General features: G+C 37.1%; 4 protein-coding genes across 7 annotated transcripts; 2 read left to right on the top strand and 2 right to left on the bottom strand.

The window, feature by feature from the left end:
• Window positions 1-1,394: 1,394 nt before the first annotated feature.
• Window positions 1,395-7,613, top strand: Tti1 (Telo2 interacting protein 1). The gene is made up of 10 exons (XM_017616069.1): window positions 1,395-1,677; window positions 1,730-2,050; window positions 2,113-2,290; window positions 2,401-3,498; window positions 3,570-3,672; window positions 4,605-4,760; window positions 4,829-4,971; window positions 5,064-5,755; window positions 5,819-5,890; window positions 6,654-7,613. Exons 1-10 carry the CDS (start codon window positions 1,493-1,495, stop codon window positions 6,958-6,960), a joined length of 3,255 nt encoding a protein of 1,084 aa, XP_017471558.1. The 5' UTR covers window positions 1,395-1,492; the 3' UTR covers window positions 6,961-7,613.
• Window positions 7,614-9,174: 1,561 nt separating this feature from the next.
• Window positions 9,175-14,459, bottom strand: LOC108362917 (flocculation protein FLO11). Its single transcript, XM_017616070.1, has 2 exons — window positions 13,762-14,459; window positions 9,175-13,700 (listed from the first exon to the last, which is right to left on the bottom strand). The coding sequence occupies exons 1-2, from the start codon at window positions 13,979-13,981 to the stop codon at window positions 9,358-9,360; spliced, it is 4,563 nt and encodes a 1,520-aa protein (XP_017471559.1). The 5' UTR covers window positions 13,982-14,459; the 3' UTR covers window positions 9,175-9,357.
• A 96-nt stretch (window positions 14,460-14,555) lies between these two features.
• PpD3 (protein phosphatase D3) lies at window positions 14,556-19,484 on the bottom strand. Of its 3 annotated transcripts, none has more exons than XM_017616073.1 (9): window positions 19,415-19,484; window positions 18,904-19,324; window positions 18,107-18,345; window positions 17,887-18,037; window positions 17,710-17,831; window positions 17,363-17,633; window positions 16,849-17,299; window positions 15,929-16,010; window positions 15,781-15,840 (listed from the first exon to the last, which is right to left on the bottom strand). In XM_017616073.1, exons 2-9 carry the CDS (start codon window positions 19,151-19,153, stop codon window positions 15,781-15,783), a joined length of 1,626 nt encoding a protein of 541 aa, XP_017471562.1. In that variant the 5' UTR covers window positions 19,154-19,324; window positions 19,415-19,484. The 3 variants fall into 3 exon arrangements, with proteins under 3 accessions (XP_017471560.1, XP_017471562.1, XP_017471561.1); XM_017616072.1 differs by having other exon boundaries at window positions 18,904-19,329; window positions 19,415-19,480; XM_017616071.1 differs by lacking the exon at window positions 19,415-19,484 and having other exon boundaries at window positions 14,556-15,840; window positions 18,904-19,153.
• A 1,022-nt stretch (window positions 19,485-20,506) lies between these two features.
• Window positions 20,507-22,172, top strand: LOC108362919 (uncharacterized). 2 transcript variants are annotated; one of them, XM_017616074.1, is made up of 3 exons: window positions 20,507-20,708; window positions 20,789-21,409; window positions 21,610-22,128. In XM_017616074.1, the coding sequence occupies exons 2-3, from the start codon at window positions 21,191-21,193 to the stop codon at window positions 22,126-22,128; spliced, it is 738 nt and encodes a 245-aa protein (XP_017471563.1). In that variant the 5' UTR covers window positions 20,507-20,708; window positions 20,789-21,190. The 2 variants fall into 2 exon arrangements, with proteins under 2 accessions (XP_017471563.1, XP_017471564.1); XM_017616075.1 differs by lacking the exon at window positions 20,507-20,708 and having other exon boundaries at window positions 21,191-21,409; window positions 21,610-22,172.
• The last annotated feature ends 281 nt before the right edge of the window (window positions 22,173-22,453 follow it).

The following is a 22,453-nucleotide window of genomic DNA, read 5'->3' on the forward strand; positions in this document are numbered from 1 at the left end:
AAAACTAAGTTAAAACTACTTAGTAGAAGTCTGAAATGCGACTATGAATAGAAGTGAATTTTAAGTTGGTACTTAAATTTAAGTTGCAACTTTATTAGTTTCGACTTAGTGGGTGGACTATGAATACGCGCCAATGATTTTACGTGTACATAAAAAATGAACTCGACTTTAAAAATAGAAATGTGTTTATTATGTCAGCTTTGACGTGACACGATGATTATTTAGGTACAATGAAAAAATGAAATTAAATTATTTATTTAAACTACATATCATACAATTAAATTATATTTTCAGCTAATTGGCTGAGCTCTCGTTCTTCTCGTTGTTTTCCTTGTTTCTTGACGGTATTTCGACTTGCTTCTGCTCGCTGCACTAACTTTATTAACTCTCCAATTGTAGAGTAAAGTATAGGGTTGCCCTTGCGCACGAACTTACAGTGTATGTATCTTATATAGCTAATAAAATTACTAATTAACTACATTTCCTGAAAATTCTGTGGTATTTTCCACTTTATGTTTTACTTAGGTTTACACCGGACAATATTGTCAAGACATGTCAAATGATGTGTTTGTTGTAAATACGGCGAATTCATATTACAACAAACACATCATTTTGACAATATTGTCCGGTGTAAACCCTAATACCATGTTCTGACCGACATCGAAAACATGTTTTCGTTGCTAAAACTGGTTTTCGACTTAAAACTTGTGTTTTCGTCAATGTAAAATCTGTCAAACGAAAACCAGCTTTCGCTGAAAACTACTTGAAAACTCACGTTCCACTCATTCCAATCGGTGTCTTCATTCGTTTTTTTCGATTATTTATCGAAGTGGAAGTCATATTTTATCATCATTAATACGCCATTTCGGATTTATTGTTAATTGGCTGGCAAAAGTAAAATAAGAATGAAAGTAAGAGGTTGCTAATGAAAAGAAAATGAGGGAAAAGCATTTTGGTTTTGTTTTTGTGTAGCAAAACTGTAATGAGAGGATGTAAGAAATGTCATCGAAAACACTAACAGCCGATGTGAACAGCCTTCAGCACACACTCCCAAAACACGTTTTCAAAGTGTTTTCGTTGTCGGTCAGAACATGGTATAAGTTATAAATTTTGTTTCGGATTTAAACAACGGCTCTTATTTCAAATTGCCCTTTGCACATTTGCGCCCGGAAAAAAAGTCCGGGCTGTTTCGTGAATACAGAAGAAGACATTAACAAGCCAGAAGTGGAACGTATTCGCTCTCTATTACCGCGGGTATCCGCGGCCTCGTGTGGAACAAACCTAATAAGTTTAATAAACGAAGCTAAAGTAATCGATAAATTTTAACAATTGCCAGCTGTTTCATCGACCTTGAAAACAGCTGATTTAATTTTTTTGTATGAAATTTAATTGTTTACATCGCAAGGAGCCGGCGTGTTTGCATTTTCTTGCATTGAGTTTTATCCATATGAAAAATTTCGCGTGAAAATTTAAATTAAATGTAAGGTTAAAAATGGCTTCGTTTGAGCAATTTGTTCTCAAAGTAAAACCAGCACTTGATATGTTTCTACGTGCGCCGAACAGAGCCCACTTGGAGCGCTTGAGGAGTGAACTCACGCAATTTAATTTCCGACAAATGAAAGTATTCCATGGACAGATACTCGCGCCATTGGTACTTAAGTTAGAAGAGCTTAACGGGTATGTTATTCTTTATCAACGAAAATATGCAATAATAACTGGATTCTTATAGAGTAAGCCAGGATTTAATGGCAGGCATTTTAGATTGCGTTCGCATTGTTGTATCCAAATTATATTTGGAAGATGTTCAAGAGCTGCGCACTTTACTAGTAATTGTGCTAAAGCAAGTCCGTGAACCGGGTGCAATTGCAACTCGAACCAATTTGAGTGAGGAATTAAAACTAGCTTCAGCTCAGTGCACTTCAGAGGTATTGCGTCGGTCCAGTAGCGACGTGCTCGAATCATTTTATACACAACAATCTGCAGTGCTTTTAGGCCAAATATTGCTATCTTTGGTCGAATTTATTGAAAAAGAAAAATATCGTAAATTAGTGTAAGTAATGGAAAAGAGTGTACTTAGTATTCAACTGTAAATTTTTCGATCTGAATATTTAGAACCGCTTCTCTTGAGTGCCTAATGACAGTTTTCTATGTTCATAATGAAGCGGAGTTCACTGATGTAGTGCTACGAAATCAAGTTGCGGACACAACTTTTATATTTCTGCCTAAAATTGTTACGGTCTTATTAAAGACTTGCCTTGCTGATGATAAATTAGGTGAAACACTAAAATCAGTAAGTCCATAAGTTATGAGTATTATTCCATACAAATAGCTTTAATTACAGAGAAACGTTTTTACTAATACAGCATAGACTATTATGTTTTACTTTTCTCAAATTTTCAGATAGCCATTAAAGCGTTGAGTCGCGTATTATGTGTAGTTTTCGACCAATCGAATGAGGCCATAATCAAACGTAGTTACAGTAAAGATGAGTTTAAAACCCTAATTCATACTGTTCTACAACAAAGTCTCAAATTTCCCGATAAAGACGATATGATTAGCAGCAAATGTTCAAAAGAACAGATAGAAGATCGACTCAAGCTCATGCAAAGCAACGGCCGCTCTAAAGAGTGGTTTCATGAAACATCCAAAAAACTCCGTATAGTTTATACACAGACAAGCATTTTGCGCTCACATGAATCCGTCCTTGTTCGCACAGAATATGCACGCATGTGCTGTACTCTAATAGAACGTTGTGCCCCTAATCTTGCAAGTAACTTTTTGAATTTGCTAGAAAATGTAATAGCCATGTCAGAGGATGAGGACAAACTTATAAGACGAATGTGTGTGCAGACACTATCGCAACTGCAACAAGTAGGTAGTGACAACGAGACTATTTTCGATGAATACGCTGAGACGTTGTTCGATGAACATCTAGCCAAACTGCCTCGTATAATTTACCGTTGCGTAGATGTTGAACAAAATGCTGAGTTAATTTTTTTAAAAGGATTTCTAAACAATTTAAGTGCTTCGAGAATAAATTGTTTATTTTTGGTTCCGAAAAATTTAGAAATGCTTTGTAGGTGTCTATTGTCTGCAGTGGATATGAAAACAAGCCGCGATTTATTAAAAGAAGAATATGCTACTAAGGAAGTAGTGGAATCTGATTATGCTGAGGCTTCAAAACTGCATTGGAGGCAATATAAATATTTAAATAGTGAGCGTTGCGTTAATTTAGTAAAGGATATTTGTGAAACTTTGGGCAAGACCAAGGGCCTTAATCGTTTGGTTTACGACTTTCTATTGGAACTGTTGGCTCAAAATCATGAGTCCATGAATGAGATACTACTTTTACTGCTTTGGGTAGGCACAGTTGCCAAAAAAGACAAAGATCATAATGATTTGGAATTGGTGGAAACTCTTATTGAAGAAATACTAAATGACCACCATTGGTACTTAGCATTGAAACCGGATGCGAATTGGCGACTTAAAGTAGATAAAGTATATATTTCAGATATTCGAATATTTGTTAGCTTGATTTTAATTTTTTTGTTTCTGTTTTCATTATGTAGCCAACTGACTGGTTTGTGGATCGGACACCGGGTTTATATGAATCCGCGGTTGAAATTCGAACACAAGACGTGGATTCCGATGATGAGAAAAATTTTGATGAAGGTAAATATATAAAATCGTGTATTTCGTATCGTATTTTGTGTTTCATTTTTAGTTCCAAACAACTTTCGGAAAAATCCCGGAAAATTAAACAGAAAGAATCCCTAAAACATCTTAAAGGCACCGAGGAGATTTTTTGGTCATGTTGTGATTTTTTCGAGTTTTTCAGAATTAAAAAAATATGAAACATGAAAAATTCCGAAAAACACGAAGACTACTGAGTTGAAGTACCGAGGAATTTTTTCGGAATTCTTCGTGTTTTACTTATTAAAGAACTAGATAATTTTTCGGCATTTTTGTGTTTTATATTGATTTTGAGTTCCGAAAATCTCGAAAACATCAAAAAGTCGGAAGAAAAGTCTCCAAAAATTAGACGCCACGAATCCCGAAAAAATTTATTTTTAGTTTTGGAAAAATCCTTAACTTTCCTAAACCCCAAATTCTTTGGTATTCTTGGTTTTTTTCGGATTTATTGTATGTTATTTATTATTTTTAGCTCCCAACAAGCGAGAAAATCCTCCAAAAAATCACACACGAAATTTTTGGGGGATTTTCGGACATTTCCGTACTTTTTCAGAATTTTCGGTTCTTTTGGTTTAAAATTTCAGTTTTTTCGGACTTTTTCGGAGCTAAGCTGTTTTTTCAAAATGCTTCGTCTTTTTTATTCGGTATTCGTCGCGCTTGGTGACCGTTATTCGCGACCTCTGGATGTGACTAATAGAATTATCCGAAAATATCTTATTTTAACATTGCAACTACGATGTTTATCATGCAAATTTAAATAATGGCGTATTTTTTGGTACGAATCGATAATTTTAAAATTTTTTAATAGACAAGTACATATGTAATAGAAAGATCTCAATATTTCCGATTGCTATTTACGTCCCGCCCTATTGAGTTATTAATCACTGATATTTATCTATTTCTATAACCAGTGAACAAATCTGAACGTGTAACAATGTTGGATGCCCAATTCAATGTGCTGCACACATGCCTAGCACTGGACGTTTTAGGGCACTGCTCATTGTTTTACGGCGACAGGTTTGACCGTTACATATTTCGCTGTCTTCACAAAGTGCTTTTGAAAGTGGGTATGTAATGCTATCTATTTGTTTTTATATGCATGAGTTAATTAAAATTTATCTATATGTATTCTTAGCAAGTAGCAATACAATAGTTAACCAAGCGGCCAACTTTTGTCTGGTTTCCATACAAAAGGCTCTGAAATTCGCACAAGTCACACATTTAATAGAAACACACACAGATTACATCAGTTATCACCTCAATTCAATCTTAAAGCGGGTATGTACTTATTTACATATGTATGTGCATACATATATCAAAATTTTGCATCCTATTTTCTTTTTATGTAATATTTGTATAATATGTTGTAGTCACCCGAGAGTTATGCTGCCGTGGACATACTCACAGTTGTGCTACAGCTAAGCAGTAGAAGATCGTTGCCGCATTTAGAGAGCATTTTCCAAACGATTCGCAACGAATGCAGCAAATCCCAACAATCTGAAAATATTGATGCTTTTTTGCGTGTCTTTAATGCGTTCCTGCGAAATGTTGCCCGTTGGAAGATAACTAGCAATGCTGATGTCGCGTCTGTGACGATGCAAGTGGAGGAAATGCAAGACGTCGATCCTCTGCGAAATTGGCTAGATATTTTGGAAAGGCCTAGTCCTTTCGAAGAAAGTGATGCCTCTAATATGGAAAGCTTATCAAATGCAAATCCTGCAACCAGCGCTGCTGATGATGTTGATATGAAGGATGAAGAGGTGGACTTAAAACCACAATTGCCACGTCATATTGAGATGGTTAAAGACATAATAAATCAAGTACTGAAATACGTTGGATTTAGAGAAACAACTCATCAGATACTTGCCCTCGAGTGTTTGGCTTGTGGGGTGCCTTTGCTGCATGACTACGAGGATGAGCTTCTGCCACTTGTACATTTAATATGGTCACCTTTAGTAGAGAAGTTCCGCAATAAGGATGCAGTTGTTTTGAACCGCTGTTTTACTTTGTTGAATGTGCTTGCGACTTATGCCAAGGAATTTATATTAAAACGTAGCGTAAAGTATGTTACTGCGCTTTTTTTAATTAATGCAACAATAATATTTATTTTTTTTTGCTTTGGTAGCGATGTAGTACCCTTTTTAAATGATTTTTTGAGAAACACAGCTAAGCATAGCAGAGTAGAGGGAATTACAGTGTAAGTTTTATTGAATTTGTTTCATCGGTACCTTAATACAAAAATACGCTACTTCATTGTCTGCCAACGTCCACCTTACTGCAGGAGTCGAAAGACTACTTGCAGTCTTTATTAGAAAAGAGTTTTTTAAGAAAATCGCGACTGAAAAACTTTAACTTGTATACCGTTTTTAATTATTCTGTAAACAGACAAAATATTAGAGTATTTCTGCATTGGGGTTACGATATATGTATGTATTCATATGTACATATGAACGGTATCGGTGATATCTATAGCACGCCATTTTAAAGTGATATTGTTTGCCACCTATATTTATTTTAAATTTTAAGGAAGTTTCAATTAAAATACCATCCTTCTCTAACAAAGCCCTTATAAATTCTTGTCGCTTTTCCAATTATTACATTTGTTAAGCCAACTATAATCAAGCGCAGATATTCCAGTGCTATTTAAACTTGATCATGTGGTTGTTGGTTCCACAATGGATTTTCTTTAAAAATCGCCTCAAGCTCAATAAAAAATGTTGAATATAATTCTTATAGGCCATAAATACTAAAAACGAAAAACAAGTTTTCTACAAAGCTTTAAACTTTGGTTTATATGGGGTTTGTAAGAGAATGAACTGTATTTTAATTGAAAATTCTTGAAAATTAAAAAATAAACATAAGGGGCAGACAATATCACTATGAAATGGCGTGCTATAGATATGACCGATAATTAATTTTCCCAATACTAATACATAGTTTCTTTTAATTTTTTCTTTCAGTCAAACACAAGAGTATAAACTACAAGTGATTCTGCTCGAAAACCTTGCTAATCTCATTCAGAGCATACAAATTGATGGTAAGCATTTAAATGAAATCGCTGAAAATGTTTCCTTATATCTTGCCAAAGAGCAGCCGAGGGAATTGCAAGATTTAGCTGTAAAGTTTTACCACAGCCTTTATTTATATAATGGACCTCTAACGTATATGGTTGTGCTGAAGAAAGCGCATATAAGTAATTATAGAGAAAATGCAGAAAAAGTGTTAATGTATTTGCTTAAAAAATGTACAACAGCTGTAATTAAATAAGGTAATTCATAATTTAAGAAAAAAAAAAATCATTTTAAAAAAGTTGGTTTAAACGGTTTTATAAAGGCATACATAGTTCAGCTTAAACAAGAATAATCAGGTTGCCCAATCGCTCTATTCGCACAGCTCGATGTCTAATAAGATTGTAAACAGAATAATGATGATTAGTATTTTGAAAAGAGGACATCGTGCTGAAAATTTTCGTTGAACAGTGGTTAAGGGGTTATGGCGTATTCTACTTTTTCATAATTTTTTTGCTTAAATGCTGTGGAAGTTTTATTGTTCGCCCTTAATTTTTGATAAGAAATATTTTCTCGACAATGGCCAGTTCTCTTTCAAAATTATACCATGCTTAATCTGTTGTCGAAAAAAGTTTAAATTTGTTGGACTGTGTAATTAAGGGCAGTGAATTATTTTGCACGAATATGCATATGTACATACATATGTAACAGTGATGGGCAAAATTTTATTTTCTAAATACTAAGTACAATAGTATTTCTAGGTTTCTAGGTTGAAGTAAACACCATAGGACTATCTACTAATTTTGTTGGATGTTACTAAATACCAAGTAATTTAGTATTTACTTATTTACACAGTACAAAATACTAAGTATAAAAGTATTTGGTTAATTTCATTCAAACAAAACACCAAATATCTCGAAAACTCCAAAAATTACGGTAAGACCCGATAAAATCCAAAATGTTCCAGAAAAAATTACAAAAAGTATAACAGGGAAAATCCCGAAGAGTTCAGAAAAAAACTTAAAGACTTAAAAAAAGTTTCAGAAAAAATTCCGAAAAATCATCAGCAAAAAAAAATTGGTAAAAATGGGCGCCAGATGATTTTTTATTAAACTAAAACTCGATAAAACCCAAAACGTTCCAGAAATGACAAACGCTATAACATATAAAATCCCGAAGGGTTAAAAAAATTCTAACATTGTAAAAAAAAAATTATCAGAAAAAAAAAACTTAAAAAATGGGAGCGATTTTTTAGCCAGATGATTTTTTATTAAGATTAAAATTTTGTGGGCTATAAAACTGCAAACCCAAAAATGTTCTAAAGGTTCAAATGAAATAGTTCGAAATTTTGTTCAAAACTTTTTTAATTGGTCTTTATTTTGTATAAAGTTTGAAACTTCGATTTTTGTGGTTTCGATTAAAGCATCAACAATATTTTTATAAAAAATAACAAAAAAAAAAATCAGCTTGAAAAATGTTGTGAAAATTAAAAAAGTCAACATATGAATACTTGTTTCAGTCACTGTATATTCGTTGGGGCATTTCTTGCTTATAATCAGCCTTATCATGAGTTTCATTTTCCCCGAACCGGTTCACTTTTCACTTTTGGTTTCCATGGTTTTACTGTGGGCGAATGACAAATTTTCGGGTGAATTTTTTTTCAGGCGAAACTCAGGATAAGGCTGAATACAAGGTGAATTTATATAAGGTGGTGTTACTAAATCAGCTGATTTTGTGTATGTGTTTCGCCTCACGGCTTCTTATGTCAAATTGAAAAATTTTGTTTGAATTTCCACACACACTCTTACAGATTTTGACAGTTTATGCCGCCAAAGCAAAAACAAAATATATGTAAGTTTTTTTTATTGTACTCCTGCTATCACCTTATATAAATTCGCCTTGGCTGAATATATAAATCGCTTGAATATATTTAATAAGCTCGAATCGTAACATCCGTTCACGGCTCGAAAACGTGATACGTCCGCGCTTACGATTTAATTGGTAAGTTTCATGTTCAAGGCGCGGTCTGAAAGCACAAGTTTCTAAGCCGCACTGCTCGAGTGGCTGGAACGGCCTAGGTTCCGGTCCGCGCCTACGCTTTGGTTGGTGAAAATAATCCCGGGTGATACGCCGCTGTCTCTCTAGGTCCCTGAGTTTCTTCAAAATTTAAGTTAGTGTGTCGCTGGTTGATGCCCATTCACTGGCTCCTTTCATCATGTAGTCGACTACTGACTGTGACGTAAACACTCATCCAACGGCTAGTTTCAGATGATTCATCTGCCTATGGAATTGATGGCACTCTAAGAATACGTGGTGGACATCTTCTTCCACGCCACTTCGACAGAAGTCGCAGTACGGGTCGTGCTCATGTTTGAAACAGGTATGCATTAAAACAGCCATGACCACTCAAGAACTTACTCAGATAAAAATCCATTCCGCCATGCGTTCTATTAAGCCAGGATACTAGATTTGGTATGCACTACCGAGACCCCAGAAGCTTGACGTTAAAGCTTAGAAGAAAAAGTTTATGTATTTATTTGATATGCTTTTCACATAAAATATTGCATAGTTATTTTATTAATTTTTAAAGTGTAACTGATTTTTTTTTTCTTAATTTAAAATGCATGTCCATATTTTACCAACCACGTTTTAGCCACTAACGCTTGTCGCTTTTGTTTGATCTATTAGAATTAGAAAAACCCGCACATGGGTCATTGCAATCATTATTTTGGACTGTTGGACAGCAAGGACTGCAAGGATCACAGCAATCGCATGTGCCAGAGGTGTTACGCGAACGTATTTGTTCGGAGAAAGGGGCATAATTAGCTAAACCCGACAGCCCCCTCGACGATGTTGATGTATATTTTCTACTGGAATTTCCTCTACCCGGACTCGACCCGGATATATTAGTCGACGGTATCGTAGTTGCAAACGAAATAGGCGATATATCATTAACATCTTGTACAGATCTTCGTCGCCTGGTACGCGGTGATGAGCGGCCTGTAGTAGACATGAATGTAGACGTTGGACCTGAAGGCATTGAAATATCGTTCAGATTTTGACTTGCTGGTGACATTTTGCGTTGTTGCGAAGAGCCTGTGGTGGTCATTCCCATCGTTGGCATTGAAATATCTCCTAGATTTTCGCTTGGTAATGACATACTTCGACTTGGAGCTTGTCTACTTGCTCGACTTCCTCTAGAATCCTGAGGATATATGTGACTGACAGAGTGAATTGACGTTGTTGTTTTGAGTTCTTCCTTTAATGCGTCCATCAAGGGGGATTGTCCACGCTCACCTTGAGTTATGGTTTGAGAACCGTGTTTTCTTGCAGGCGATACCCTTTGCTGTTGTTGATATGTTCCGCTCTGTTTTATTGTGATGTGCGTTTGCTCTACAGTGGCTGCACCGTGTTCACCAAGGTCTTTTCTACCTTCCGATCTACTTCTGGCCGTATCTTCTCTCCTAGCACTTCCTCTGCTTGAATCCGGTTGACTATACGAGAGCCGACGTCTTGCTCCGCCAGGTCTAGATGTACTCGAAGATTGATGTGTCGACGGCGTCCTAGGTAATGTAGGCATGCTTTCATCCGCTAATCTAGGATCTAAGAGGAAGCGCCTGTCCAAAGGTGATTCGTATGAAACATCTGCAAAACTTGGCATACTGACACTTGAAATGTGCTCACTGGCTGGTGAACTGAAAGAAGGCGCAGATACATTTCCTAGCATTTCGCTTGGTAGATTTGTAGGTGTGCCGGGCGTCCTGGGTGGTGGAGTTTTCTGGTATGATGGCTGACTTATATCTTCAAGTCTTTCACTAGGAATGCTTTTAGGTAGCGAACGCCTTTGTGGCGAAGCTCTAGGTGGAAAGCTGAAGTACGCTGGTTCACTTATGTCCATTAACTGCCCGCTGGGCAAACTTCTTGGGAAAGAACGTCCAGGTGGTGAGCCAATAGGTGTGGGTGAATGTAAGGAGAAGTAAGGCGCCTGTGGGGTAACTGGCGTAGGCGAACGAGACGCTGTGCGAGGTGATGGCCTAAGCGAAAATCGCTGTGGGGAAGTAGTGCTAGCTGGCTCCGCTTCAAAAGCTCTTTGAGGAGAATGTTGTTTAGGCGAATGAGTGTGTGTTCTAACACGCATATAAGGCCTATAACCAGATGCGCTTGGCACAGATGAATGAGTCGCATAAGAAGCTTGTGGCGAAGAAACATAGGATGATGCGAGCGTCGGAGGGCTTTCATCCGCCAATCTTGGATCCAATAGGAATCGCCTGTCCAGTGGTGAGCCACAAGAGGCATTTTCGAAGGATGGTATCGACATTTGTTCCAACATTTCACTTGGATACGAGACGGATGGAATCGGTGGACTTCGAAACGATGGTGCAGAAATATCTGTGAGTTGTTCCTCGGGTACACTTGATAAATGTTGCAAAATATTTTCGGTGGACATAGAAGGTAAATCATCAGCACACGGCGGGCTCATGTCGGCTAAGTTTTCGCTGGGCATATCCGAGATGTCAAAGCCCAACCGCTTGCGAACAGAGCTTCGCAAGTTTTCAATTTGTGTAGCGGGCCTAGGACTTTGGGTAAGAACCCCGGAGTCCGCCGAAGGTGGAACTAATCTTCTTGGTGTTTGGTGTGGAAATTGCGTTCTTATCTCTTTGGTGTGCGTTTTCATAGAGCCGCATGGATCAATCGTCACAACTATGTGCTGAGTGGTGCTTTCTAGTTGTCCATTCTCATTTTCTGTGCGTTCTATAACAGTTTCTCGAATGCATTCACCTGGCGGCATCACTCCACCGCTCATGCTAGGAGATCCCGGACTTCCACACTGCGAGGAATACATTTTGCCTTTCAATGCATTAAACCGTTGAAGAATTTCACAATACGTCCCATCAAAGCTGGAGTCGCCTATTGCCCTAGGCGCTGATCTCTCCGGGGAAATAGATCGCGATCCACCAGAAACCATTGTTGGCATGCTTTCGTCTTCTAAATATGGATCCAATAGAAATCGACGATCTAAGGGGGAGCCGCAAGAAGTGTCTGCAAATGAAGGCATCGATTCACCTGATAAATGCTCACTGGCGGGGGACTGGTACATCGGTGGGCTCATGTCACATATCAAGTCTGATGGCAGATCGTGTGGCATTGATGGCGTTCTGGGGGGTGGCGTCATTTCATAAGATGGTGCACTAATATCAGCTAAACACTCATTGGTCATGTTACTGGGAAAATATCTTCGCATAGGTGAAGCTCTAGGTGGGGTACTGAAATATGCTGGCTCACTTATGTTCGCTAAACACTCTTCCGGCAGATCTGTTGGTATTGAATGCATAGGTGGGGATCTTATTGGCGTAGGAGAGCGTAAAGAGAAATGTGGTGCTGGCGGTGTTAGTGGACATACAGGAGATGGACTTCGAGAACGTCGCTGTCTTGGGGATGGAGAAAAAGAGGGCGCAAACAGAGTTCGCTGAGGTGTTGGCGCTCTGGAACGCGGCACGCATGGCGAAGGCGATCTGCATGGCGGTGAAATGAGAGGCGGGGATGGCATAGATGATGCAAAAGATGGCGGACTTTCATCCATAATTCTAGAATCCAAAAGAAACCGCCTATCCAAAGGAGAGCCGCATGATGTATCTGCAAAGGACGGCATCGACATGCTAGACAAACGTTCGCTGCGTGGGCTATCATACATGGGTTGGCTCATGTCACAAATTTGCTCTAACGGTAGATCACACGGAAGAGAGGGTGTACGCGCAGGAGGAGTCATCTGATATGATGGCTCAGTTATATCACCAAGGCATTCACTAGGTAAACTGCCTGGAAATTGCCTTGTGTGAGGTGAGCTGCGATAAGAAGCGCCGAAGAATGTCGGTTCGCTGATGTCTGTTAGGCATTCTCCGGGAAAAGAGTCTTTACCGACCGGTGTTGGGGAATAGAATGAAAAATGCGGCGCTTGAGGAGTAGGCGAGTCTGTCGGACATGAACTTTGCATAGGTGGGTAATCCTGTGCCATTGTCTGAGCTAGATTAAATCTTCGTGGCGGGGACGTGCGTTTTCGTATGGGAGTTGGCTCGTATTGCTGTGATGGTTGGCAAACTGAACGCTGTGTTGGACACGCAGGAGGTGGTGTTCCCATAAGCACACACGATGTATCTCTTCGAGAATGCGATCGCCTTGATGATGAAGCACCAGAAACGGCAAAAGAGGGTGGGCTTTCTTCGGCTAATCTTGGGTCCAAAAGAAATCGCCTGTCCAAAGGTGAACCGCAGGACGCATTTTCGAAAGAAGGCATTGTTATTTCGTCTAACGGCTCACTTGGAAATGACAGCGAAGGCGTTGCAGGTGAACGAAAAGACGGAGCACTGACTTCGCAAACCATGTCAGAAGGCAAGTCCTGTGGCATTTGTATTCTTGGTGGCGAAGGTGGTGTCGGCGTGTCGCAAGGCGTACGTGTAAACGAAGGCACTGTAACGTCTTCCAAACATTCGCTCGGATACTGCACTGGTGAAAGCTGAAACCTTATTGGTGAAAATTGAGGCGGAGGTGTAGGCGTGGGCGCCGGTGGTGATGGAGCACACACATCCGGGGTGTCCAAGAGACGTATAGGAGTATAATGAGCTTGCGGTGTAGGTGATCCTCCTGGACTATCGTACATTGGAGCCGATTGATCGTCCAAACATTCGCTTGTATAGTGTTGCCCTTGCTGTTGTCTCGATGGCGACTGCGCACGCCTTGGTGGGGGTGTTTGATCCGGCCAAGGTGAGGCGTCAGATACATCACAAAAGTCTGGTGCAGAAATATCACAAATATCCGGTGTTTGTGGTTGCTCTGAACATTCATTACAGTCCTCTTCATCATAAGCACCGCTAAATTGTGGACTCGAAAAATCTTCCAATTGCTCCGATGGGAGGTCAGAGACATTGAATCTGGGCTGTTGTTGATAGGGTGGTCTTGCGTTTTCCGCGCGCATTGCTTCAAATGCATCAGCATTCTTTTCATCTAGTGAGGGGTATGGTAAACAACGTGCCTACAATTTGAAACGCTAGCTGTGCACACTTACAAGTTAGATTTTCAAACATGCGTGGATGTTGAAACTCTTCATCTTCACATAAACCAAACTCATGTGCCTCATACTGACGTGGTGAGGGCGGAAAACGAGGTGAGGGTGCGCTCAAACGCTGTCTGCCGCGATTCTGTTGTGCTGGTTGACATCCACTGACTCGTTCGTCATCGATCTGGTGCATGCTGTTGAATTTTGTTCTTTGAAGAGAGAAACCCATTAGCGGATATACTATATGTATACATGTTTATACTTAGACGAATACCTTCGTTCTTCGAAATACGTTGGTGCATTCAAATCATTAGAATTACTAAAAACAAAACCAACTACATATATGGATATACGTATTTATAATAATTATTGTTATTTTGCGCTGCATTGCAAATACCTCATCTCGTGCAAAGTTTCAAAGGCCTAGTCGACAGTTGTATCAACTTTCCAAATCAATGTAATGCAATATGATAAGTCATAGAACACACAATGCAACTCCAACTCCTGTAATCCGAGAAACTGTCTTCGCAATAAAGCTTTTTTTAACCTAATCGGCGAACGCTTTTGGTAAAATAAGAAACTGGAAGATTTCGAAATGGTATTGGCCGAAATTTTTATTATTAAAATAAGTCTAGAAGTGATTGTTTTTGACTACAAATTTTGTTTTATTCTGTTTATGAAAATCCAGTTTTTGTGGAACATTTCAAGTCATTGTAAAGTAAAAAAAAATCTTGTAGCAACTGCCATCGAGAAAGAAGTGTAGCCATGTTGTTGCAGCATGAGAAAAATAAAATTACAGTATCTATTTATAAACTTGTTCGAATTTTTATTTATTAAAAATTTTAGTTTGATACATATTTTTGTTTTAATTGCTCTATACATTGTTCATTCGGTTTCACGCATATCAACATGCGTTCCTGCCTTTTCATACATATTAAGTATCTATTACTAGTGGTTAGTGGCATCCACGCAGTCAAGCGTAAGTATATGTATATTCATCAAAAGATAAGCTAAAACACTCTCCAACGTGCATGCACCTATGTATGTACTAGGCGGCTTTATTTGCATACAATGTCTTTTTACTTCTTACACCAAACTCAATAGAGGAAAAATAGATACAATGCATGCAGCAAAGAGCAGTAATTCTGTACTTATTTTTAAAATATTAAAATAAAATAGCCCAGTACTTTTTAAGTGTATGCTTTAGCATCTATATGTATGAATAAAACCACACTTTTGCATCTTTTCATAGCAAATTATTTGTTTTCTTTTTTCAATCTCTATTTCTATACATTTGTATGATTGTATAAGTGTTTAAATTTAAATAAAACTAAAACGTACTGAGGATGACTTAACACGCATATGTATTTGTTAGGATAATAAAAATTGCAAACAATTGGTGATGTGTAAACAGTTCAATTTTTGTAAAAAAAAGCATTTTCACACAACACCTTCCAAGTGTTGTGCAATGACACTGCTTCTTCATTTACAAACGTATCTTTGACTTTAATAAATGAAAACAGAATTAACCACATCTTGTATATTTGTATAAATGTGTATTTTACGTAATTGAATTAAATGTTGTTTTCTGAGCAGTTGGTCAAATAGCTGTGTAGAAAAGTAAGACTAACATATATATTTATTGTAGCTTTTTTCTTTGCTAAAACAATGCCTATTTTGGATACAATGACTTTAAAACGTTAATTATGGTATGCTGTTCAAATAATAGTAATGAATCTTCATTGTTTTTTGCTGGTTTTTTAGGGCTGATTGTAATCAGTAGATTATCATTTTTGGAGTTCTATGCTAAGCACCAATTATTGTTTTTGAAACAAATTTGCAAACTCTTTCAAAAGCCTTAATTTTTCTTAACAAATTTCTGACTTCATTTCATGGTAGTAATCGTAAGACATGCTGATATCTGTGTTCTTTGTCGATTGTTGATTTTTGTTGAATAATACAATACTTGCTCAAACGCTTGCCCATTTTATGTATACGTACTATACAAAGTCAACTTAAACTATATGACTACGCAAGCAAGCTCATTAAGCTGTTTGCATATGCCATTGGCTTGACATCAGGGTGAGGCTACAATGAAAAGGAAAAATACCATAAATTTAAAAAAAAAAACATAGAAATTTGCACAAATACAAGTAAAGTAAAAAGGGGCACTTACCACAGCCTCGAACGATTGGAAATTTGGTTTTAAATCATTGCCTTTTATTGTTATGAAAGCACCCATATTGCCCATTGTATCACTGTAATCAAATGAAGTTTCATAATATGCAATGTTAATACGAATAGAAGCAATAGAGAGTGCAAAATCAAAAGATGATACTTTGACAATATAGTATTTATGTATGTATATTTAGGTATGTAAGGAATTTATAGGAATAACTAAAAACGAAAATTGAACTTGGGTCGGGTCTGGGAAACCAGAACCCAAAACTCTTTAAATCAATGTTTTTGCTGTAACAACGCTAACAGTCTTCATATATCATAATTTATGGTTGTTGTTGTAACAGCATATAAATTCGTGTGGTCGCTAGCTTTAGTTTTTTTAGGAAGATGTTTTAATGTTTCATTGAAGCACACCTGGGTAGTTTTTGAAGTATAGATCGCCTTGAGGATATTATTAGAAAATACATAAGTGCGTCTGGGCCACACTACAGAGGTGAAATTGCTGTCGCTGTATCTTACGTATCTTATTCTTAAGCTCTCGGAAAGTGTGCTGCCAACTTTCATAAGCTACGGCGGGCCTTAGTGGGAAACGGAAATATTAGAGGCCTAAAAAGTTTCCAACTTTTTTAATCTAACCTAAAACCGCCGAAGGAAGTATTTTATGGTGGCATTTTGTAATTACCATTAAAAAAAACTGCAAACGAAAACTAACATTACGCGATCTTTACTTTTAATGTATAAATGTGAACTTTGTAATATTTGTTTATATGGTTATGTGTATATATATGTAGGTCATATGACCGTAATAAATAAATAAATAAAAACTACCGCCGCTAAAGAAGTCTGACTTAAATAATTATCATAAGGGAAAATCTCATTCTTTGATTAGAAAAAAAGGAGTTCGTAAAAACTTACCAGTAATTAGGTGCTGAAAATACAGTAATACACTGACCGTCGTGTGTGACCTCATAACCCATATCCTTGACTTCATGGCTACGTACAACATAATCCAGATTATTGCGATTACAAAACGCTTTTGTGACATCGGGACCAAATTGTATGCCCACACCACGTTTTGAAGGTCCACGACCAGGCCATGCCTGCGGATCGGACCATAATAGCTCACACATGAGACCCTCCTCTGGTGGCTGGCAATTACGATCGATGCGACGCAAATCTTCCAAAACGACATTATCACTTGAAAATAGACCACCATGCATAACAAGAATTTTTTTGTTAATGCAGTGACATAGTGGCAACCAATTGAATACACGTGTAAACATATCAGCCATTCGGGATGTATATTTAGCTGACACCTCACCAGTAAAGCCATACATTTGGTTCATATTAATGCTCTCATGATTGCCTATGAATATTTTTATTATAATTGGTAAACGATTAACAAAATTCAGTTGAAGTTTATAGTTACCTCGTGACATAAAGAAGTGATTCGGATATAAAAGTTTAAAGCCAAATAGTGTAAAAATACACTCCACAGAAAATGAGCCTCTATCAACAAAATCGCCATTGAATAAGTATGGATTCGTGGGCGACGGCAAGCCATTTATTTTAAATATATTCATAAGATCATAAAACTGACCGTGAATATCACCACAAATTGTAAACTTAGATTCATCGGGCACATTAATGTCGACCAGAGAAGGCTGAGTACGCATATACTCATCGATATCGCAGAGTATCTAAAATATATTATAATTATGTATAAATGGAAAATAACCGCTCACATCTAAATCGATATTTGAATTTTGCACATACTTTATAGGCGTATTTACGATGCAATATTTTTTGGCTCTTATAATGCTCCATTAGTTCTAACATGAATTCCAATGTTACTTTATTATCTTTGAGGGCCGGCCCCGTATAAGCATCTTCAATAGCTGAAAATATACATTATTATAAAAACTAAATAAATGTTAATTTAAACATAATTACTTATATCTTCTAATTCCTTGTACATCTCCGCTAACGTTTTTTCGGGCGTATCAACTGCAATGGCACGTTCGAAAGCACGCATTTTAACTATTTTATTGCATTCCGTAAACTTGAGTTTAGCATCTTTGTCATTAGGACGACATTTTGAGACCTGTAAATTTCAAAGTACTCGTACTATTAATACATTAAAGTATTTATTATATATTTATATATAACTTACATATTCAAAATCGGATAAGGCTTGCTTAAATTTTCCTAAAGACATGTGTGCAGCAGCACGACGATAGTACCCTTTCAGGTAGGTTGGATCGGTTTTGACAGAATCAATACCATCCTGCAGCGCGAATCCAAAACTCTCTTGCCGCAGATGAGCTAGTGAACGGTTGGCATAGTAAATAGCGCACGGATATAATTCTATAGCTTTGGTGTACATTTCGATTGATTTAGTGAATTCCTTATCTGAGAAAACAAAGTGTGATTGGTAAAATTATAAGTTCCTAAACATTTTCGTATATTTTCTTAAACATATGTAGGTACATAAGTACTTCAATTAATAACAAACTAGGGTATTAAGTGAAAATTGTGTATTAAACATATTATAATTTACGGATATATCAATAGATATTCTTATTTACAAGTAGGTGATGAGATATTACAATTAAAAAGTAATAATCAAGCTGTTTGCTTTATCTTCGGGCCCTCAACTATTACAAAAGCTAAATTCGCTTTTATCAGATATCAATTAACACCCAACGGCAACAACATACATATAATACCAACAACGATTTCCTATTTGTCGTCTGCTTTTTCTATCGAATGCTTTAAGGTTAGATTGAAGCACGGTTAAGGGGTGCGCGCTTTCATCTTTAGTTTGACACACGCGTGTACATAATAAACGCAAGGGCAGCGATTTTACAAACAATCCGGGCAATACATTTCTTACACAATGACTATATCATATCATTCATTCCTCGTGTGAATAGCCTATCAGCAGGTGTAAATCTTGTTTTGACTTACTTTTTAACAGTTCGTTCCCCTGATTTTTGTAATTTTCAGCTAATTCTTTACGCTCATCTACACCATTGTTGGTCGCCTCTTGCGTCGTGGTTGACGTATCCATTTTAGTCGCCTTCTCCGCCGCATTATTATTCTCGTTCATTGCATTGTTGAGGGTTGCTGACGCTGAGTCGGTGTCGTTGACGACTTCTTTACTCACCCCACTAGGGTCCTCGTTATTCTGTTGCACTTCTACTTTTGTCGCCGACATATTTCAAATAACTTTCCCTTAACTTTTCTTTACAAATTTATTCCTTTATCACCGTCCTACGCTGCGCTTCCTTTATGGTGGGGGCTTGCTACTCGTGCAAGTGAATGCGTTGGCGCTGTATTTTCAATTAGGTTATTTGCAAATTCACTTGCAGAACTCGTTCTCCCTTTTCTGTACTGTTTTGTAAATAAATTTAATTTTAATGTTAAACTGGATTAAACATTGCCTGTATAAAATTTATTAAAACTTTTCGCAATTTACCTGCTTTATTTCTCAGATGAAAAAAGTGTTCGTCTCGTAGAGGAAATTTTTTGACATATGTTGCTAGGGGTGCCAGAAGTCTTGAAATATATTGGTAAATTTACATGAGAGTTTTCGTAGAGACAAAGAACGTAAATGTACATTTACGTTCTTTGATACAAGTGAAAAATGTTCTTCTGCCCGGAAACCGCCTAGAAAATACATAGAAATATCCTGTAAATACATAGAAATAACCTGCCAAAATGTTAGACAGGGTGTTTAAAGGGATGTTGAAAAGGACTAAAGTATTAAATTAACCTTAAAAATTGGCAAAATACGCATCGAAGTAAACGAATTCCTATGATTACATTGCAGTTTAATATTTTGAAGCATTTTCGTCAATGACTCCTAAACTTAATAAAGCTTTTCTTGCTGGTTTTGTCAGTCCGTTTAAAGTTTTTTTTTTTTGTTTATATATATTGAGTGTAACCCTGTAGCACATAGAATCAGGTGATCTCAGCTGTGAGGCATTTCGGGAAAACATCTGATTCTTTTTTCACTTGTCAGTATGCACAATGGACAAAAGTTGGCATCAGACGTGAATCCATTGACGTTCGTAAGTCTGGATCTACGTTTTTAAGAATTCGTAGAATATGTGAATTCAAAGAACGTAAATGTATTACATGATACGTGGATGACCTTCTTTGGTACAATTTCAAAATATAATTTTCCATCCCCGACTCCTAGAAGAATATGTCCCCACAATTTAGGTAAAATTATTCATTAAACTGCTTAAAACATGTTGTCATGCTGAATTAAAGCGGCGAATACACGAGGAACATTGTTACAAACACAAGTGTCAAACACGCAATGAAACGGTCAATGTTACCCATGTGTGGACATGTTTGAAACAATGCTGAGCTTACAGTTGAAGTTATAAACATTTTTTTATTTTGATACATCTTGGAAACAATGTTAAGGCAAAGAAGGTAAATTCACGTTCTTTGATACAACGTCGCGTTTTTATGTTATCTTGTATTTTTGGTTCATGGGTGCATATTGATTCCAACCCGATTAGGATGTCAGTAAAATAGAAAAATCACAAAAATAAGTCGATACAGCAGCGCGAAAGCGGCTGGTAGTGCAGTGTACATGCACAAAGCAACAAAGGTAAAATGCATTTGGAGCCTCATAAAAATTGTTAATGCAACAACAAGTAATGCAGAATAAAAACCAAACAAACGAGAAAATAATATTTGTTAAAGTCAGACATCAGCCAATTGCCAGTGTCCAGTAACCATTTCAGCTTATATTCGTACGTGTGTATTTGTCCAACACTGGACTGCAGCTGCATAACGACCAAACATGTACATATGTACGTACTCTTATTTGTAGGTAATTCAGAGATTCTAGTTTTTCATCTTTGGGTTGATCGTGGAAGAAAATTGCAGCGCAGAGTTCACACAGCAGAGAAGTGCGGAAAAGGTGAGCTGGGTTGAAATGAGAGGCGTCGAAGAAAACACCTTGCTAGACTCTAGCATTTGCATTTGTTCAGTGAAGTGAACGGCTTGGCATAAAAAAAAAACGCATAGCTTAAAGCTGTTTTTAATGAAAAGTGAAATAATAAAAAATCAGTTGATTGCAATGCACTAACGGAGCCAGCAGCAAACTTACATAAAAGTAAATACATTAGAAGAATCTAGCTAATTGAATCAATTGGTAGCAAATCAGTAGGAGCAGAGATTAATATTTGTGCTACCGTAACTTTACTACAAATTTTGGTTGTTAGACAAAAAAATGGGTATGAACAATTTATCAATTGATGGCGAGTTCCGTTACATCATACAGTGGTTTAACGAGTGGAGTGAATTGCAGCGTGATGATTTTGTGCCGGTGTTGGTGGAGTATCTGCTGCAAGGAGAAGCTGGTGCTGGTCAAGTCTATATGAACGGGATGGTGAACTCAGTGGCACATGCGGGTATCCAAGATAAGCCAATGAGCTTATTTCAATGCAGGGTAAGTAATGTGTTTATTGTGCCAAATACCACTTGCTCGATTTGTTTTAACCGGGCCAAAAATGCAAATTCTTTTTGAGAGCTAAAAATTAGCTTTTAAATTTTACCACTTTAAAAAGTATTATTTTAATTTGTTAATATGTACATATATATAAGTAAATTCCTGCTCTTTCTTAAAATAACTCATATTTTCTTATGCAGATAAAACTTTTCCGAGAATGGAATAAAAAATGGCCTTTAGAACTAAAGTTGAAACTACAAGAGAAAATTACAGAAATGGATTCGAAAGTAGGGGAGAAGATCGTAAACGAAATCAAGTCACATGGCGGCGAACAATTGAACATTGAAATGAATGGTTTTAACGGTGTCGGAGAAGATATAGAAGCACCTACTGAACCTGAGGTGGGCGACGAGGGAAATTCAACGTCTTTTGGTGTCACTGACGAACTTTCAGAGACAACAGAGGAAGCTACCAACTTGGATAGCCAAATTGTAGCAGCATTGAACAATGAAACACCGGTTGATGACAATATCACTCTAACAAATACAAACATTAGTACTACTGAAGTAGACTCTACCGCTGTCACAGTGAATTCTTTTATTGATACACAACTGCGCTTGGAACCTGCTGATCAAGATCTAATGCAAGCACAAAGCATATTCGAAGAAAATAGTGTATTGGCTGATTGTAGCCCAAACACGACTGCCACTGTCGCATAAAGATTCCAATCTAACGTGGATAAGTTAAAAAAATATATGTAAAACATACATACATACCTACATATTATAAGCTGCATTTGTCTTTCTACTTAATAATTGTGGCAAGTAGCCAAGTAACAAGCACGAACAANGTAAAACATACATACATACCTACATATTATAAGCTGCATTTGTCTTTCTAATTAATAATTGTGGCAAGTAGCCAAGTAACAAGCATGTAAACCAGAATTAATTAACTACATTTATACGCATAGCATCTATAAATGGGCTAATGACTTGGATTATTCCTCAATAGTGCATCAATTACCGTTACTGAAAAGGCGAA

The sequence above is a fragment of the Rhagoletis zephyria genome, unplaced genomic scaffold (genome assembly GCF_001687245.7).
Source record: "Rhagoletis zephyria isolate East Lansing unplaced genomic scaffold, Rhagoletis_zephyria_1.1 Rzeph_scaffold_01142, whole genome shotgun sequence".
In the NCBI taxonomy this organism is placed as follows: domain Eukaryota; kingdom Metazoa; phylum Arthropoda; class Insecta; order Diptera; family Tephritidae; genus Rhagoletis; species Rhagoletis zephyria.

Excerpts from the sequence above, each read along its gene's own strand:
- Tti1 (XM_017616069.1), top strand. The coding sequence starts at position 1,493 with ATGGCTTCGTTTGAGCAATTTGTTCTCAAAGTAAAACCAGCACTTGAT. Across the intron at positions 2,291-2,400 it reads TAGGTGAAACACTAAAATCA|ATAGCCATTAAAGCGTTGAG; the intron begins GTAAGTCCATAA and ends TCAAATTTTCAG. Across the intron at positions 5,756-5,818 it reads ATATTAAAACGTAGCGTAAA|CGATGTAGTACCCTTTTTAA; the intron begins GTATGTTACTGC and ends TTGCTTTGGTAG.
- LOC108362917 (XM_017616070.1), bottom strand. The coding sequence starts at position 13,981 with ATGGGTTTCTCTCTTCAAAGAACAAAATTCAACAGCATGCACCAGATC. Across the intron at positions 13,701-13,761 it reads CATGTTTGAAAATCTAACTT|ATGAAAAGAATGCTGATGCA; the intron begins GTAAGTGTGCAC and ends ACCCCTCACTAG.
- PpD3 (XM_017616071.1), bottom strand. The coding sequence starts at position 19,153 with ATGTCGGCGACAAAAGTAGAAGTGCAACAGAATAACGAGGACCCTAGT. Across the intron at positions 18,346-18,903 it reads GGGGAACGAACTGTTAAAAA|ATAAGGAATTCACTAAATCA; the intron begins GTAAGTCAAAAC and ends TTGTTTTCTCAG. Across the intron at positions 18,038-18,106 it reads CCTTATCCGATTTTGAATAT|GTCTCAAAATGTCGTCCTAA; the intron begins GTAAGTTATATA and ends TGAAATTTACAG.
- LOC108362919 (XM_017616074.1), top strand. The coding sequence starts at position 21,191 with ATGGGTATGAACAATTTATCAATTGATGGCGAGTTCCGTTACATCATA. Across the intron at positions 21,410-21,609 it reads TGAGCTTATTTCAATGCAGG|ATAAAACTTTTCCGAGAATG; the intron begins GTAAGTAATGTG and ends TTTCTTATGCAG.